At 44.1% G+C, this 20586-nt stretch overlaps 1 protein-coding gene across 1 annotated transcript in view; it reads left to right on the top strand.

Annotated features, from left to right (window-relative positions):
* The first annotated feature begins 17970 nt into the window (after positions 1-17970).
* Positions 17971-20586, top strand: part of LOC106560266 (sec1 family domain-containing protein 2) — a 166659-nt gene continuing 164043 nt past the window's right edge. Inside the window, exons 1-2 of the mRNA XM_014122975.2 lie at positions 17971-18919; positions 19166-19334. Coding sequence (XP_013978450.2) covers positions 18106-18919; positions 19166-19334 — 983 coding nt within the window. The 5' untranslated portion in view covers positions 17971-18105. The remainder of the gene's footprint in view (positions 18920-19165; positions 19335-20586) is intronic.

The raw sequence follows: 20586 nt of genomic DNA, 5'->3' as shown, positions 1-20586 counted from the left end.
ATGGAATACTGAAGTATAATTACAAGCATTTCATAAGTGTCAAAGGCTTTTATTGACAATTACATGAAGTTGATGCAGAGTCAATATTTGCAGTGTTGACCCTTCTTTTTCAAGACCTCTGCAATCCATCCTGGCATGCTGTCAATTAACTTTTGGGCCCCATCCTGACTGATGGCAGCCCATTCCTGCATAATCAATGCTTGGAGTTTGTCAGAATTTGTGGGTTTTTGTTTGTCCACCCGCCTCTTGAGGATTGACCACAAGTTCTCAATAAGATTAAGGTCTGGGGAGTTTCCTGGCCCATGGACCCAAAATATCAATGTTATTTTCCCCGAGCCACTTAGTTATCACTTTTGCCTTATGCCAAGGTGCTCCATCATGCTGGAAAAGGCATTGTTCATCACCAAACTGTTCCTGGATGGTTGGGAGAGGTTGCTCTCGGAGGATGTGTTGGTGCCATTCTTTATTCAGGGCTGTGTTCTTAGGCAAAATTGTGAGTGAGCCCACTCCCTTAGCTGAGAAGCAACCCCACACATGAATGGTCTCAGGATGCTTTACTGTTGGCATGACACAGGACTGATGGTAGCGCTCACCTTGTCTTCTCCGGCCAAGCATTTTTCCGGATGCCCCAAACAACCGGAAAGGGGATTCATCAGAGAAAATGACTTTACCCCAGTCCTCAGCAATCCAATCCCTTTACCTTTTGCAGAACATCAGTCTGTCCCTGATGTTTTTCCTGGAGAGAAGTGGCTTCTTTGCTGCCCTTCTTGACACCAGGCCATCCTCCAAAAGTCTTTGCCTCACTGTGCGTGCAGATGCACTCACACCTGCCTGCTGCTATTCCTGAGCAAGCTCTGTACTGGTGGTGCCCCGATCCCGCAGCTGAATCAACTTTAGGAGATGGTCCTGGCGCTTGCTGAACTTTCTTGGGCGACCTGAAGCCTTCTTCACAACAATTGAACTGCTCTCCTTGAAGTTTTTGATGTGTCACATGTATTGCCGTGTTGAAGGGAGGACCAATACGCAGCAGGAATGTGGATGCTCATCTTTTAATTAGATATAATGAAGCATACACAAAAAACAAGAACGACGAAGGACAGTTTCACAGGCTAAAGCAATAATACTTAGCAGTGCAAAATGTACTACCCACAAAACACAAAGACAAACACACCCTACTATATAGGACTCCCAATCAAAGGCAACTCAACACACCTGCCTTCAATTGGGAGTCCAACCCCAATTAACTATACATAGAAAAACAAACCTAGAACCTATACCAACAACTAACACCCCACTACACCACACACAAAACCCCAAAATACAAAACAAATATACCTCTGCCACGTCCTGACCAAAATATAATACAAATAATACCTAAATCTTGGTCAGGACGTGACATGATGATCCGATAAATGGTTGATTTAGGTGCAATCTTACTGGCAAATGTTATTGTACAAGATCTTCAGTTTCTTGGCAATTTCTCACATGGAATAGCCTTCATTTCTCAGAACAAGGATAGACTGACGAGTTTCAGAAGAAAGTTCTTTGTTTCTGGCCATTTTGAGCCTGTAATCGAACCCACAAATTCTGATGCTCCAAATACTCAACTAGTCTAAAAGCCAGTTTTATTGCTTCTTTAATCAGAACAACAGTTGTCAGCTGTGCTAACATAATTGCAAAAGGGTTTTCTAAGGATCAATTAGCCTTTTAAAATTATAAACTTGGATTAGCTAACACAACGTGCCATTGGAACACAGGAGTGATGGTTGCTGATAATGGGCCTCTGTACGCCTATGTAGATATTCCTTTAAAAATCAGCCGTTTCCAGCTACAATTGTCATTTACAACATTAACAATGTCTACACTGTATTTCTGATCAATTTGATGTTATTTTAATGGACAAAAAATTGGCTTTTCTTTCAAAAACAAGGACATTTCTAAGTATAGCACTTTGTGACATCGGCTGATGTAAAAAGGGCTTTATAAATACATTTGATTGATTGATTGATAGTGTATATATGCAGAAAAGCCAACAGACAAGGACAAGGTAGGAATATCATTATTTTGACTCCGCTGATGTTGTGTCAATACAAAAATGCGACAGATCCTCCCCAACCTGGCATTTCTTAATTTGTTGATTCATATTTAAAAGTAATAACCTGAATAATAATAATGGAATGCCATGATAATAACGAAGTGTAATAGCTTGTTTCAAAGGTTTTATTAGGAAGGATATCCATATCCTTGAACGATTATGTTGGTGACTGTACATTGGCCTGGCCAATTACCGTAACCTCAAATTCCAAGACCGTCACAACCATATCAGTCAGTACAGGTGTCAAACTACCCACAATGTATGTGCCAAACTACACTGATCAGTACAACCAGTCCTACACTAGAGCTCCAGACAACATCCCTTAGTGCTTCACTACACAGACTGGCCTGCAATGACAACACAACCCCACGCTAAAACCTGGCCCTATGAAGCAATAATACTAGACCACTAATGTGACCTTACTGTACCAAGAGTAACAAAGCTCTCTCTCTCTCCCTCCAATCTGCTGGCTCTGCACTTTTCTTTTCTTCCAGGAGCTATTTTTATCATGTTGAACATTTGCATCACAAAAGGAGGCAGAGCCTGTAACTTAAAGAAGGAAAGCCAGGTTTTCCGGGTCGACAGGATGTTTGATATTTTGGTTGTATTAGGATATTTGGCACAAGTTGAACAACACGTCGGTACCGGACTCATTGAACTTAGGGGGTGCTGGGAGTGTGTGAGGGGTGAATAGAGGGCTGCTATTTTGGAATCTTTGAAGATGAAGCGATGGCAGCCTGCGCTGAGCTGTGAGCTCAGGCCAGGGGGGACTTCCTGCCCTCTGCCTCATATTCATCAGGCGATGAGGAGGAAGTCCGACAGACTGACAGCACTGGCACCCACACACCTGGACAGAATTACACACACCTGGGGAAAAAGACACTTACCCATAGAGTGCACACTCATGAGCACGTGCACACAAATACACAGATGTGTACACACCCACACGTTTATGTTAACCCATCTGCATTCACCTCCAACTCCCAAACCTGTCCTTCAACATGCAGTGTTATTTATTACCACTTACGGTGCCTGTCCTTAAATGGGTCCCCAGCATGGGATTTACACCTGCAACTCTCTGGGTTACACTTTCATCTCTTCCCCGAAACCCCTCAACTGTACTAATGATGCACCCACACAATGAGAGTAAGGCTCTTTTTACATTGACAAGAGTTGAAGGATATTCGAGGTATCAATTGTCGAGATACATTACTGTAATGACAGAGAGAGAGGGAGATAGAGAGTGTCATAGTTGAAGGCCATTTTTCTATGACATCCCGTGATGTCACGAGAGTGACTCTCACCAGTCTGTCTGTCTGACCTATGACCTTCAAGCAGTGTCTTTATTCAATCCATAACCTTGCCATTTATATTGCATAACTGTTCTGCTGAACAGAGGGCACACAGACAGAGAGCATTGTTTGTGTGTGTCTGTGTGTATATATGTGCATATATATATTTGTGTGTGAAGGGCTGAGGTAACTTACATGGTGGAGGAATGGGAGGGGCGTAGTTAACATTGTAGGGTGGAGGCGGGAAAAGAGGTGGGGGGGGAAGAAGGAGGGCATCTTAGTGGCAGAATGCTCAGCATCAGACGGCTCGGAAAGCACCTGTAATACATACACACACGCAGAGACACACAAAAACAAAGCTCAGACTAGGTAAGCAAATTTACTAGATTATTCAATAGGAAAGACAAGGTGTAGTTTAGAATAACACAGACACACAAACCTGGATGTTATTTCCTTCTATATTGTGACGTCTCCGTTCCTCTACCCGGCTGATGGTACCAGTTTGTCCTCCAATAACATTGATGGTGCTGCTTGTCTTTCTACTGGCCAGAGCAGAACAGAGTAAACATACAAAAAACCCAGCACAATATGTCTCTGTGCACAGATCATGCATTAAAAGGTATGCAAGTTTGGGTAAATCTCTTGTTTTTGACATGGTTTAAATCTCAGGATGTGATCTGTTTACCAGTGTATAGGTAACATCCTGATGTGGCATAAGAAGTAAGGCATTTGCCTTAAAATATATATACTGAAAAATATATAAAACGCAACATGTAAATTGGCGGCAGGTAGCCTGGCGGGTAGGAGCGTTGGGCCAGTAACTGAAAGGTTGCTGGATCGAATCCCTGAGCTGACAAGGTAAATATCTGTCGTTCTGCCCCTGTTCCCTGGGCGCCGATGATGTGGCTGTCGATTAAGGCAGCCCCCGCACCTCTCTGATGCAGAGGGGTTGGGTTAAATGCGGAAGACACAATTCAGTTGAATGCATTCAGTTGTACAACTGACTAGGTATCCCCTTTCCCACTGTTTCATGAGCTAAAATAAAATATCCCAGATATTCTCCATTTGCACAAAAACGTATTTCTCCCACATTTTGTGAACAAATTTGTTTACATCCCTGTTAGTGAGCATTTCTCCTTTGCCAGGATAATATATCCACCTGACAAGTGTGGCATATCTATCAAGAAGCTGATTTAACAGCATGATCATTACACAGGTGCACCTTGTGCTGGGGACAATAAAACACCACTCTAAAATTAGCAGTTTTGTCACACAACACAATGCCACAGATGTCTCAAGTTGAGGGAGCGTGCAATTGGCATGTTGACTGCAGGAATGTACACCAGAGCTGTTTCCAGAGAATGTAATGTTAATATCTCTACCATAAGCCGTCTCCAACGTTGTTTTAGAGAATTTGGCAGTACGTCCAATCGGCCTCAAAACCACAGACCACGTGTAACCATACCAGCCCAGGACATCCACATCCGGCATATTCCCCTGCAGGATTGTCTGAGACTAGCCACCCGGAGAGCTGATGAAACGGAGGAGTATTTCTGTCTGTAATAAAGGCCTTTTGTGGGGAAAAACTAATTCTGATTGGCTGCGCCCCTGCCCAGTCATATGAAATCCATAGATTAGGCACTAATGAATGTATTTCAATTGACTTATTTCCTTATATGAACTGTAAAACCATTGAAATTGTTGCGTTAATATTTTTGTTCAGTCTATACACACACACACACACACACACACACACACACACACACACACACACACACACACACACACACACACACACACACACACACCGTGTGTACAAAACATTAAATACACCTGCTCTTTCCATGACATAGACTGACCAGGTGAATCCAGGTGAAAGCTCTGATCACTTATTGATGTCAGTATAGATGAAAGGGAGGTGATAGGTTAAAGAAGGATTTTTAAGCCTTGAGACATTTGAGACATGGATTGTGTATGTGTGCCATTCAGAGGGTGAATGGGCAAGACAAAATATTTAAGTGCCTTTGAACGGGGTATGGAAGTAGGTCTCAGGCACACCGGTTTGAGTGTGTCAAGAACGGCAACGCTGATGTTTTTCACACTCAACAGTTTCCTGTGTGTATCAAGAATGGTCCACCACCCAAAGGACATCCAGCCAACGACAGGCCAGTGGTCAAAAACGTGGGATGAAAGAGGACAAAGGAGGCTGACACTAATTGTGCAGAGAAACAGACTTGCTACAGTTAGGCAACTGACAGTCCAGTACAACATTGGTGCCCAAAGACCCATAAAGTAATGCACAACTCTTCGTACCTTGACATGACTGGGGTATGAGAGCTGATGACCTTACAGAGTTCCACTTCTTTCAGCAAAAAAACAAGAAACTGTGGTTGCAGTGTGCAAAGGAACGAAAAAACACTAGATACTGGAGAATTTGAAAAATATTGCCTGGTTTGATGAATCCCGGTTCCTGCTATTTCACACAGATGGGAGGACTAGGGTATGGAGAAAACCACGAGTACATCAAATCAAATGTTATTGGTCACATACACATGGTTAGCAGACGTTAATGCGAGTGTAGCGAAATGCTTGTGCTTCTAGTTCCAACCGTACAGTAATATCTAACAAGTAATCTAACAATTTCAAAACAACTACCTTTCACAACAACTACAGTATATACATATGAGAAGAGTAATGTAAACATTACATAAAGTGGCATTGTTTAAAGTGACTAGTGCTACATTTATTACATCCAATTTTTTCATTATTAAAGTGGCTAGAGATGAGTCTGTATGTTGGCAGCAGCCACTCAATGTTAGTGATAGCTGTTTAACAGTCTGATGGCCTTGAGATAGAAGCTGTTTTTCAGTCTCTCGGTCCCAGCTTTGATGCACCTGTACTGACCTCGCCTTCTGGATGATAGAGGGGTGAACAGGCAGTGGCTCGGGTGGTTGTTGTCCTTGATGATCTTTTTGGCCTTCCTGTGACATCAGGTGGTGTAGGTGTCCTGGAGGGCAGGTAGTTTGCCCCCCGGTGATGTGTTGTGCAGACCTCGCTACCCTCTGGAGAGCCTTACGGTTGTGGGCGGAGCAGTTGCTGTACCAGGCGGTGATACAGCCCAACAGGATGCTCTCGATTGTGCATCTGTAAAAGTTTGTGAAGGTTTTTGGTGACAAGCCAAATTTCAAGCCTCCTGAGGTTGAACAGGTGGTGTTGCGCCTTCTTCACCACGCTGTCTGTGTGGGTGGGCAATTTCAGTTTGTCTGTGATGTGTACACCGAGGAACTTAAAACTATCCACCTTCTCCACTACTATCCCGTCGATGTGGATTTTAGGCCGTCTCGTCGTTGTTGGTAATCAAGCCTACCACTGTAGTGTCGTCTTCAAACTTGATTATTGAGTTGGAGGCATGCATGGTCACACAGTCATGGGTGAACAGGGAGTACAGGAGAGGGCTGAGAACGCACCCTTGTGGGGCCCCAGTGTTGAGGATCACGGGCTGGAGATGTTGTTTCCTACCTTCACCAACTGGGGGCGGCCCGTCAGAAAGTCCAGGACCCAGTTGCACAGGGCGGGGTCGAGACCAAGGGTCTCAAGCTTAATGACGAGTTTGGAGGGTACTATGGTGTTAAATGCTGAGCTGTAATCGATGAACAGCATTCTTACATAGGTATTCCTCTTGTCCAGATGGGTTAGGGCAGTGTGCAGTGTGATTGCGTCGTCTGTGGACCTATTGGGGCGGTAAGCATGCATCCATCATGCCGCGTTTCAACATTGCAGGCTGGTGGTGTTGATGTGATGGTGTGGGGTGTGTTTTCATGACCCACATTGGGCCCCTTGATGGCATTTGAATGCCACAGAATATCTGAACATCATTGCCAATCAGGTGCATCCCTTCATGGCAGCAGTGTATCCATCTGCAAATGGATTTTTTCTGCAGGATAATGCCCATGCGACAAGGCTAGGATTGTCCAGGAATGGTTCCACGAACATGGCAGTGAATTCAGCTTACAGCAGTGGCCTGCCCAGTCACCAGATCTCAATCCAATTTAGCATCTGTGGGATGAGATGGAACAAGCTATTTGGAGTACAGATCCACTATCAGCCAACTTGACACAACTGTGGGAAGTATTGGTGTCAACATGGGCCAGCATCCCTGTGGAACGCGTTCGACACTTTGTTGAGACCATGCCCCAACGAACTGAGGCTGTTCTGAGGGCAAACGGGGGTGCATTTCAATATTAGGAAGGTGTTGCTAAAGTTTTGTACACTCAGTGTATATACAGTATGTTATATAATGCCTTTGACCCCCATCACCCTCTTCCAGGTTCATTCACACATTACCTTCTTTGAAAGCCTGCACATGCGCAGTTCGGCGTGAGACGACCGTTAGAACCAATGACGTGTTTCTGCGCATTAGCTTAGCTAGCCAAACATCGTCATGACATCACCTACAAGCATGATCTGGGATTTCTATTGGAGAAGCAGTTTCTACACATCTTCATACTAAACCATCTTTGTTTGAACTTTCACCCTTCCGGAGCCACCAGCGTTCGTTCTCACAGCTCAACAGAGGGAGCGAGAGGGTCTGTAGTGTAGGGAGGCCTTATTTAACATTTCATCCGCTGCACAATGCTGTGTGTATTTGTGTTTGTCATGCTTGGACTTTCTGCTTCCCTTCTGTCGGTCGTGTCACTGAGAGAGGGAGAAGCGTGACCGCTGAGTAACGGTCAGACTCACATCACCTCCCCTGAGGGGAACCTTGCTGAGGGAGGGGGTATCATATAGAGACGGACCTTTACTTAAGTAGCCTGTGTTAATCACCCTTATCCCCCTCAGTCTGTAGTCTGGACCACCCTGACATGAGCCCTGCTAAACTCACAAGAGACAGGATTGGAGGGAGCGAGCAAGAAAGTAGGAGAGGAGAGGGACAGAGCCAGAGGGAAAGCAAGAAGGAGGGGAGGGGTGGAGGAGTGTGTGTTTGTGATAGTCCATCACTCTTCCTTATGTGGTGGCGAGCACCTGGTGCCTGAGTGGAACCAGAATGAGTCCATGGGGCTGAGAGGACAGGAGTGTTTACGAACACAGTCTGCTAACGTCTGCTACTAGGGGCTCAAGCCCGTAAATGATTGGCCCACGTAATTGAGCAGTAAAACTCCAGGCCTCCAGTCTTCACACAGTAAAAGCAGCTCCCCGCAGGGCTCTGCCTGCCCCAATGCTAAAAACTTCCCTTCACAGGTGGCCGTTAACGGGAACGTGACGGAAGGTGGTGCACATGAGGACTTCATTAGAGGGAACAGAGCAGTTTAACTAAGCAACGCTCGCAGCACCTCTACCTTTATTTCTAGCCATTTAATAGTTAAGTAACTTAACATACCTTCCATGAATGATCACTTCAAAACATTTCCGGATGTAATGTGTTCGGTAAGAACATTACCTCAGACACAGGTACCACTGACCAATACAAACTTGACCCATTGACCACCCTGATGGGTTCCAGGTGGCAGTGACCAGTGAAGTGAGGCAGTGATGACCGGCTGGTAGTGGTTACCACAGACATGTGTAGTATGGTTATTCATGCCACAGCTGCTGTGATACATACAGTGGGGGAGAGGGGGACAAATCAGGGTACCTACCTGGACAAGGCTGATTTGTAATGGTTGCTGGGGGAGGAGTAGTCAGATCTAAAGCAGGGAAGGCCCCCATTCCTGGACCTAAGAGGAAGAACAACTCACTCACACAGCCTCACCAACGTCAAAGCCTGAGAATGTTTCTTTAATGGGAACAATTTTTCCACTTATACTGTGATAATGCATAATCTTGTATCCAGGTCTAAACAGAATGACATATTTTACCATGAGTTTAGTGGCTGAAACATGGTTCATACACATAACCCATGCGTAGTCTCCTCTGGTTCTCACAGTAGGCTTTCCAGGAGTCCTCGTTAAAGCCATAGTTAAAGTAGTCAGAGAGGTGCGAGCCTAAACACAAACACAACCGAAAGCTAAACAGACCATATCACAGACCATTCATCAGCCAGGCCTGAGTTTACACCTGCAACAGAACACGCACAGACATAATTTCACTCCAGGGTTTTCGGTGTGGCCCTGGACATTTGTCCGACAGCATTTTAATTTACCGGACATTTGAGAAATGTACCGGAACCATATGCATTGGACGTCAACCCACATTGCTCAGAATGACAGAAATCACATTTAGGTTATGGTAATTCATCTTAACAGAACATGCAAGTCAAGGATGCAACAACGTGTGTCATTCTTACTGAATTCTGATGTGCACTTTGAAGATGTTGGAATAACCGTCCACATTTACTTTCTCAGCCAATCTACTATCCTCCATAGTAGAAAAGTGTACCTATTCGATTGATCAGACTGTCGAGAAAGAAATGGCCTTTTCCAAACAGACTTTGGGCCAGTTGTAGGATGATAGATGATCCATAGGATGATCCATACAACCAGTAGGCCTAGGCTTCATCATTTCTTTTTTTTTAAAAGCAATGTGTTTGATGCAACAGATCAGAACATTTACCTTAAAATGTTGATAAACTATTATTTCTTCACATTATGAGCGCAACAATGCGCACAAGACAGTAGGCTCTGCGCAAATGTTTGTTCCATAATGCAAGTAGCAGGAAAACAACTTTGTCAAAAGCACATCGCACATGCAAGCGGTGTCAGAGATGAAAATATCCGTTAGAAATTTAGAAAGAGGGGAGATATAAAGATGCAACAACTAGCATGGGTTGCTAATATGACTAGGATTGTGCTTTGGCTACTGGACAATGAAAGAAAACCAGTAGAACATGAGAGAAATAGGCTACTGGTTTTAATGGCATATGGAAATCTTTATAAAATAATTGCATACCCATATAGTCAGATTTTTGCTAGGCTACTTTGAAGCAAGGTAAGACATGCCTCATAATATGTAGTAAAACGTTTAGGTTTCAAACAATTAAGTATGTTTTCAAAATGCATACTGCCTCCAGCTCATTACAAAGTGATGTGTGATGTGCTAATGTGCTAATGAATCCTGCCTTCTGTTGCCTATGCATTTGAATGGCAAATGGGAAGCGCGCTTCAATTACCAGTGGAGAAATAAAATAAAAAATGCTAATTTTAATCGTGGCTATCAAAATGTTTAACACGCGAATGCATTTAGAAATGTTGAGCAATGATTGGGATTATAGAAGCACGTTTCACTCCAGCAGCAACAACTTAGGTGTTTGAGGAGCTGTAGCAGCAACTCTCAGCTCTCGCGCTGTCTGACAGATTTTCCGCTTAAGGGCTCTGTATCTGTATGCTGTGTGTGTGTGATAAATAAGATGCATAATGAATATACACACGCCAATTTAATTCCACTCAATTATGCTAATTATCCTATAGACCGATAAGCATGACTGATCAAAAGCATTATTTCGCACTACATTTTTTTTTGGGGGGGGCACAATTGGCCAGCATCAATTTTCATTTTTTTCGGTTTTTCTATTATTATTATATTTTTGTTTCATTTATTTTAATCGGCCAAAAGCCGGCTATTACAGGCGGAAACCCTGCTTCACACCAACCAACACACTTACCATGCTTTCTCCATGGCTTTTCTTTAAAAGACTCCACGTCGACCTCCAACACAGGGATTCCATTAACACTGCCCTGTGCATCCACGTCCACTCCTTTGGCTTTGGGGCAAACTGCACCGGAGATGACAGGACACACAGTCAGTGACACATTCACTTCACACTCTTGCCACTACAATTAATGAGGGTCTGGATGAGTAACTAATGCCGCGTTCACGTGCTAGTCGGAATTAGGAAACTCTGACATTTTCGATTAGCAGGTGAACGCGGAACAAGCATGCACTGACACATACATGACCTATGTGGCCTAGGTGAGGAGTGTTTACCTGACGCATGTGTTCTCCCTGCAGCCTTAATGATGAGATTAACAGGCGTGGATCCAAAGGCACTACACAATGAAAGAAAGAAAAACAAAAACACACACAGTTATCATCATCACCACCAAGGGGACACACACTGAGAGACATGCTGCCTCCATAACTCTGGGCAATGTGCTTTGAAGAACCCTGAAAGTGACATGGGGTGGGGAGAATAAGGCATGCTGTCAAATATGCATACTGTAACATGGAACCATAATCATGACTCATAACATTTTCGGAGAAAGGAGAGGCAACAGCAACTGAGGTCCGTTGCGCTGACAGTCAGGTGAAAAAACGCTTTCTACAAAAGGTTTTTCCATCTAACAGTGGACAGGGTCTGATATATAAACTTATTTTCAACTCAAATTGGAGCTTAAAAACTAATCCAGATTACAGGACAGTAACACACTGCTGTATTTAACACATTGCTGTTGTCTAGACTCTCACCTGAACGGCTGAGACGAGGCTCCAATGGTTACACACACGCCCTCATCATCATCATCTTCATCATCATCCTCAGTGTCGCTGTCCCTTTCTTGGTCTTCCTGACCTGTATCCTGGCATTACAGAAACACAAAGACAAATATGGAGACAACATACATTCATAAAAGCATTACATGCATCACACACAGTTAATGAGGAATATGCCAAGTAGCAAGAAAGGTTCTGAGGGAATCCATGATGGGTTTCCATCAAAACAGAAGAGTGTTGTTTATCCCAGGTTGACTCCTCCATAACTCTGAGTAGTAGGTACCTGCTTCACTACTCCATTCTCATGGACCTCAGCAGTCGGCTAGGGCTTTGCACTGTGAAAAAAACATAACATCACTAGAAACACACAGTCAGTTTAGATTGAAACTTTTGTAACATTTGAAGAATAGAGTACAGGGGAATGTTAAGAGATTTGCAAACAGGGATATTACTTAACTTGTCTGCAGACTGCATACTGTACATTTCCTTCTAAAGGGATGAAAGTAAAATGACAGCCTATTGCTTGAAGAATCCCTAACGTAACATAATGGTCGAGGAGCTCAAAGAGACTGTTTGATTCTGAAAACGCTGCGTTTACTCTGAGGCAATACGCTTTAACAAAGCCGAACACAGCGACCATCATAGCCCCTATCTAATGGAGCCTTAGATCCACTTTACCATGCTCACAAACAAACAGCGCCTGCCTGGCCAAGGATTTAACAAGCATCCAAATAGTTCTTAATGTTCCACTTGACTGGCTGCACATTTCAGGCGTTGCACATAGTGGCGTCAGAAACACACAACCCAGAGATAACAATATTGCTCGGTCATTATTGAGCAGTGAAAAGTGAATTATATCTAAACGCTTCATTAATAAAGCACAACTGCTCCTAATGGGGAATGAAGCCACCAGCCCATCTCATTCTGAATCAGTTCACTGCTTAAGTGATCACTCATGGTCAAAATGGTTTGAATGCAAGAATCATTTAGTGCAAATAGGGGAGATGAAGCTGGAGATTATAAAACAGGTAGGGTATAATGGCAAATATTTGTAGAATCGGTACTGGCTGACTCAGAGTGAATACTGTGCCTATGTGTTGTGAATCTCAAAAAACATAAAATAGAGGTGTGATGACTATATTATTCGTATAGACAACTAAAAAGGTGTAATTTGTGTAAAAGACAATTTATGCTTGCTTCAGAAATACGGAGGGTGTGACGCAATTGCAGAGCCTTGGGAGGCCAAATCGAGCTCTGTACCGCATCACCGTGCGTCTCCCAAATTTTGTAACAATGCGAGGACGCCGTAAAGCTCTGCATTAACATGATTGGTTGACGGTAGGGAGGTTGTGTATAAAAAAACGAACTTCCTTGACAACAGCTCTGCGGAGGACGCATCGAATTGACTATGCAGAGCCTTTAAGTCGCACAAAAAATGTGTGAACCACAATTATGAATGTAAGTCTTTTACAAAAGGAAAACTTTGACAGTATAGTCTAGTAGTATCCACGTCTGATTTTCTAGTACGCTAAGTGCGTATTTGAGATCTAGGTAACCCACTGGGCACAAACTGGATGAATTAACATTGTTCTTGAACCAACCTTGAATAGACTTGAATTGATGTTGGTGCCCAGTGGGAAGTGATGAATTGAGGATGGAATAGGTGACTGTCTGCTATGTACAAACAGAAGTTTAACAGTGGGTGTTTTACCTGTCACCTGGCACTTACCCAGTAGGTGCCTCTTCCTCTGCCTTCTCCTCAATCTCATCTATCACAGAGAAGAACCAGTATCAACATGTTTACAACATACACTCAAAATCAAAACAGACAATATCACAGTGGTCTCCAAAATTTGTATTTATTTATTTTATTTAACCTTTATTTAACCAGGTAGGCAAGTTGAGAACAAGTTCTCATTTACAATTGCGACCTGGCCAAGATAAAGCAAAGCAGTTCGACAACATACAAAAACACAGAGTTACACATGGAGTAAAACAACATACAATCAATGATACAGTAGAAAAAAAATAAGACTATATACAATGTGAGCAAATGATGTGAGATAAGGGAGGTAAAGGCAAAAAAGTCCATGGTGGCAAAGTAAATAAAGTATAGCAAGTAAAACACTGGAATGGTAGATTTGTAATTTGAAGAAAGTTCAAAGTTAAAATATAAATAATATGGTGCAAAGGAGCAAAATAAATAAAATAAATAAATACAGTAGGGGAAGAGGTAGTAGTTTGGGCTAAATTATAGATGGGCTATGTACAGGTGCAGTGATCTGGGAGCTGCTCTGATAGCTGGTGCTTAAAGCTAGTGAGGGAGATAAGTGTTTCCAGTTTCAGAGATTTTTGTAGTTCGTTCCAGTCATTGGCAGCAGAGAACTGGAAGGAGAGACGACCAAAGGAGGAGTTGGCTTTAGGGGTGACCAGAGAGATATACCTGCTGGAGCGCGTGCTACAGGTGGGTGCTGCTATGGTGACCAGTGAGCGGAGATAAGGGGGGACTTTACCTAGCAGGGTCTTGTAGATGACCTGGAGCCAATGTGTTTGGCGACGATTATGAAGCGAAGGCCAGCTCGCTCTAGAGAGCGTACAGGTCGCAGTGGTGGGTAGTATATGGGGCTTTGGTGACAAAACGGATGGCACTGTGATAGACTGCATCCAGCTTGTTGAGTAGGGTATTGGAGGCTATTTTGTAAATGACATCGCCGAAGTCGAGGATTGGTAGGATGGTCAGTTTTACGAGGGTATGTTTGGCAGCATGAGTGAAGGATGCTTTGTTGCGAAATAGGAAGCCAATTCTAGTTTTAACTTTGGATTGGAGATGATTGATGTGAGTCTGGAAGGAGAGTTTACAGTCTAACCAGACACCTAGGTATTTGTAGTTGTCCACAAATTCTAAGTCAGAACCGTCCAGAGAAGTGATGCTGGACAGGCGGGCAGGTGCAGGCAGCGATCGGTTGAAGAGCATGCATTTAGTTTTACTTGTATTTAGGAGCAGTTGGAGACCACGGAAGGAGAGTTGTATGGCATTGAAGCTCATCTGGAGGGTTGTTAACACAGTGTCCAAAGAAGGGCCAGAAGTATACAGAATGGTGTCGTCTGCGTAGAGGTGGATCAGAGATTCACCAGCAGCAAGAGCGACATCATTGATGTATACAGAGAAAAGAGTTGGCCCAAGAATTGAACCCTGTGGTACCCCCATAGAGACTACCAGAGGTCCGGACAGCAGGCCCTCCGATTTGACACACTGAACTCTATCAGAGAAGTAGTTGGTGAACCAGGCGACGCAATCGTTTGAGAAACCAAGGCTACTGAGTTTGCCGATGAGGATGTGGTGATTAACAGAGTCAAAAGCTTTGGCCAGGTCAATGAATACGGCAGCACAGTATTGTTTCTTATCGATGGCGGTTACGATGTCGTTTAGGACCTTGAGCGTGGCTGAGGTGCACCCATGACCAGCTCTGAAACCAGATTGCATAGCGGAGAGGGTGCGGTGGGATTCGAAATGGTCGGTAATCTGTTTGTTGACTTGGCTTTCGAAGACCTTGGAAAGGCAGGGCAGGATGGATATAGGTCTGTAGCAGTTTGGGTCAAGAGTGTCCCCTCCTTTGAAGAGGGGGATGACAGCAGCTGCTTTCCAATCTATGGGAATCTCAGACGATACGAAAGAGAGGTTGAACAGGCTAGTAATAGGGGTTGCAATAATTTCGGCAGATAATTTTAGAAAGAAAGGGTCCAGATTGTCAAGCCCAGCTGATTTGTAGGGGTCCAGATTTTGCAGCTCTTTCAGAACATCAACTGAATGGATTTGGGAGAAGGAGAAATGGGGGAGGCTTGGGCGAGTAGCTGTGGGGGGTGCAGTGCTGTTGAATGCAGTAGGGGTAGTTAGGTGGAAAGCATGGCCAGCCGTAGAATATGCTTATTGAAATTCTCAATTATAGTGGGCTTATCGGTGGTGACAGAGTTTCCTATCCTCAGTGCAGTGGGCAGTTGGGAGGAGGTGTTCTTATTCTCCATGGACTTTACAATGTCCCAGAACTTTTTAGAGTTTGAGTTGCAGAAAGCAAACTTCTGTTTGAAAAAGCTAGCCTTGGCGTTTCCAACTGCCTGTGTGTATTGGTTTCTAACTTCCCTGAAAAGTTGCATATCGCGGGGGCAGTTTGATGCTAATGCAGAACGCCACAGAATATTTTTGTGTTGGTTAAGGGCAGTCAGGTCTGGGGAGAACCAAGGGCTATATCTGTTCCTGGTTCTAAATTTCTTGAAAGGGGCATACTTATTTAAGATGGTGAGGAAGGCATTTAAAAAAAATAACCAGGCATCCTCTACTGACGGGATGAGGTCAATATCCTTCCAGGATACCAGGGCCAGGTCGATTAGAAAGGCTTGCTCGTTGAAATGTTTCAGGGAGCGTTTGACAGTGATGAGTGGAGGTCGTTTGACCGCTGACCCATGACGGGTGCAGGCAATGAGGCAGTGATCGCTGAGATCTTGGTTGAAAACAGCAGAGGTGTATTTAGAGGGCACGTTGGTTAGGATTATATCTATGAGGGTGCCAGTGTTTGCGGCTTTGGGGTTGTACCTGGTGGGTTCATTAATAATTTGTGTGAGATTGAGGGCATCAAGCTTGGATTGTAGGATGGCTGGGGTGTTAAGCATGTCCCAGTTTAGGTCACCTAGTAGCACGAACTCTGAAGATAGATGGGGGGCAATCAGTTCACATATGGTGTCCAGAGCACAGCTAGGGGCTGAGGGGGGTCTATAGCAGGCGGCAACGGTGAGAGACTTGTTTTTGGAGAGGTGGATTTTTAAAAGTAGAAGTTCAAATTGTTTGGGTACAGACCTGGATAGCAGGACAGAACTCTGCAGGCTATCTCTGCAGTAGATTGCAACACCGCCCCCTTTGGTCGTTCTATCTTGTCTGAAAACGTTGTAGTTAGGGATGAAGATTTCAGAGTTTTTGGTGGACTTCCTAAGCCAAGATTCAGACAAAGCTAGGACATCTGGGTTGGCAGAGTGTGCTAAAGCAGTGAATAAAACAAACTTAGGGAGGAGGCTTCTAATGTTAACATGCATGAAACCAAGGCTATTACGGTTACAGAAGTCATCAAAAGAGAGTGCCTGGGGAGTAGGAGTGGAGCCAGGCACTGCAGGGCCTGGATTCACCTCTACATCCCCAGAGGAGCAGAGAAGAATGAGTATGAGGGTACTGCTAAAAGCTATAAGAATTGGTCGTCTGTGACGTCCAGAATAGAGAGAAAAAGGAGCAGGTTTCTAAATCTAAATGCCTTAACTCAATAATTCCTTGTGCTTGCAATTTTATTTCATAGTCACTGGACATTGTTCTCATATTCACTCCCTACCAAGAAAAGTTACAGGAAATAAGCAGCAGGAGAAAACATCCCAAAGTGTCGCACTGTCAACGTGGTACCCTGTCGCACGTGTTGTTTCTGGTGTTGTGGTTAGCTTGCTAGCTAACAGAAATTTGACAGCTCATTTGCCAGACACAGAGTGGTAACTTAGCCCTATAAAAATGTAACTATTCGTGAGCTAACTAGTGTCGTATCTGTTTTGACTACCTCCATATAACAATTATTCCTCTTCATAGCCCCCTATCTCTCCAAATTCAGTCACTTCTTCTGAATCACACAACTTGACAGATACTCTAGCAAATAAAATACATCGCAATGAAATAAGTTATTTCACCAAACTCGAGATTTTCACAGTACAGATTTTCAAGTTTCAAACTGTTAGTTACAACGGTGATATTAAAACAATTACGGAAAGGACAGCGTGTCACCTTATTAGTCAAAAATAGTGACAGTTTACTTTAATACACACACACACACGTTTCTATAGCGACAGTCCACCTTTCACGGACGTAAATCCACGTTGGAAGAAACAGCAGTTTCCTATTGGTCAGTATATCTTGAGATTCTCTTTTTTTCGCTTCCATGTATCAATTTCTCAAAAAATATTCCCATTACAGTATCTGCCAGTGTCAAACAAGCTTGCAATTTTGTTTCTGAGCTTCATGATAAGCATATCTATTGTGTATGTATTTTTCTGTAGTGTGGCTAGTATGTTGCTATATGAGGAATGAAACCGGTGCCAAATGAAACCGGTGCAGCATGTGTCTGGGTACGTATATCCATCGCGACGTGGTATGCCACGTCACCATTAAGAGACACATGTGTTGGTGTTGTTGTTTTGGAATGGCGTTTGCCTGACAATTTTATAGAAATCTTGTACTTTTCGGTCGGTCTAAACGACAGTATCATCTCCACAATGTTACCAACTGAGGGCTTTACGTGTTTCCCCGGTCAGATGTGGGACAGAGTGTTGTCAAAGGTAAAGAAAGCGGTGGTTTTCATGGACGACAAGTGTGCTGAGAGTCTTCACTGGAACGGTGGAGCTACCAGTGTATTTGAGTCTGGTGCTCGTAATTTAAAACCGTTTTCGAGCTTCGAAGCCGGTGGTGAAAACGAACCAAAGGCAGTGTTTGTGGTGAGCACTTTGCTCAAAGGGAGAACAGCTGACATTATACAAGACATCGTTGGCCTCAGTCATTTTCAGTACTGTGTCGTTTTCACCACCGTAGCCCACTCCATACACCTCCTCGCTAACAATGTCACTGCTGAATTAGAGGGGAACCCTGTGTTCGAGCAGTTTGAAGATAAACTGTGCGAATGGATGGGAGATATGAATTACACCGCGGAAGTCATGCATGCGCCGGTGGTCTTTGCTCCCGTGTCACCACAACTCCTTCTCGCGCCCACCTTCGCGCACCTGTTCCCGCTGCTGCCACGGGACCTCGAGACCATCAATATAAAGCGCCCAGAGAAGAGGAGGTTCGGAAGCTTGACTGATGTTGACTTGCACTCTCTTTCACCGGAGCTGCAGATTGAAATTAAATCTCTAGCCTCTGCGGTGAATTCCATGTTTGAGTCCACCAGCACCCGGGAGGAGAGCTTCGCCTTGGGTCCAATGAGCCGTCTCATCGCTGGGGAACTTGCCAATCATCCTCAAGCCAAGAACCGCAGAAAGACAGCCCCCAATAAAGCATCCATCGTCTTCATCGACAGGACACTGGATCTAACAGGTGCATAACACAGCCTTGTACAACTACTGATGCCCATAAATATGTCAAGCTGCAGCCGAGTGCAACATTCACACTTTCCGCATGTCAGAATGATTTAATTGCTGCACCTCCCTGCCTAACAGAAAGGGCATTTGATTGTCACACTTCCTTATTCCATATTCTATTCACCTTAAGCACAGAATTAATTCATGTTTACATGGACCTTGTTTTTGGTTTAAATCTCTCTCTGTTTTTCCTTGTCCTCAGGGGCTGCTGGTCACCATGGTGACAGCTTGGTGGAGAAGATATTGACTGTGCTGCAGCCTTTGCCAGGACACACCACTGATGTGCAGGTGGACATGCTGGAGCTCACTAACCTGCAGCGCATCCCTGACTCACAGCCTACCCTGGCTCCAGGCTGCCTCGCACAGACCCAGTGAGTACATCTGTGCTGGAGCAGTTATAGCAAAACATATTATACTACTGTTGAAAAGTCCAATATCACATGATTCATATACTATATGATAGTTCACTTTTATGGACGCTGGAAATACTTTTTTGAGAATCTATCTGGGATTTAAATATGGATGGAGCGAGATATTGTAAGGGCTAGGGTTAGGATTTGAAAGAGTTGCAGATTGGCTGGGCCTATAATTATATTTCACGTAGGCACAGGGGATATAGAAAAGGCAGAGACTAGAGAATGGGTTTTGTAAGTTTATCTGACCTAGGTCACCTCTGATCAGCAGTCATTATACTGCTGTAACTGTTCTTGTTTTCTCATAATTTAAGCAAAACTTTGCTTGACTTGCAGGCCTTTCTGCCCATGTCATTTCCTTTGGTCAGCGTTGTGGGTTAATCTGACTGTAGTTCTGCTGTGATGTGTGTTTATCTATCCAAGGCTCTAATATATCATATCTACTGTATAGCAAGGTTTCTAATGTTGCTGTAAAAGAGAATATATTCTCAGTCAACTTACCTGGTAAAATAAGGGTAAATAATATATGTTTAGGTTCATTTATCTTGGCCCACAGGGGATAAACAGGTTTGTGTGTTGTACTGAATATCTCTCCTTTCTCTCTCTTTCACCCATTCTCTCTCTCTCCCTCTCTCTCACCCACTCTCTGTCTATTGCTCTCTCTTAATTGTTTTTCTCTGAGTCTTTCTCAGTCATTCTCTCGCTCTTTCACCCTCCCCTACCCCTGACGTTTATGGGGGAACACATGACTTGTATTAAGTAACAGAGGTTCAGTGGAGCTTGCCTCCAGTCTGGCCATTGGGTGTGCACGTGTTGGCCTCTTATGGTGAGGCTGTTGTACATGGCAGGGATTAGTCCTAACATCATGTGTTCCACTCTTCCTCTGCCTCTTCATGTGGTTGCAGGAGGAAAATACTTTCATTGGCTATGAAAACGGTTGGCCAGCTCTGCTCTACAGTATTTTCTAACTCTTGTCTGCCTGAATGGGCACCCGCTCCTACCCAGTGGGTGGTTGATCTGGAATGGAGCAGGCCCTGTTTGAGCAAGGTGGGAGGTTCAGTTCTAATGGAACGGTTCTGCTGGTTCTGCTGGGTAAGAACAGCTCAGACAGGGAGGGTACTGTAGCGTTTAATGTGAGCACATCAGGGGGTAGAGCAGGCCCCACTGACCCCCAGACAGGGGTCTTCATCTGGAGCATTTAGGCTACAAC

Source organism: Salmo salar, chromosome ssa10, assembly GCF_905237065.1.
Source record: "Salmo salar chromosome ssa10, Ssal_v3.1, whole genome shotgun sequence".
Classification (NCBI taxonomy): Eukaryota; Metazoa; Chordata; class Actinopteri; order Salmoniformes; family Salmonidae; genus Salmo; species Salmo salar.
This window is presented reverse-complemented; position numbering and strand designations above follow the sequence as displayed.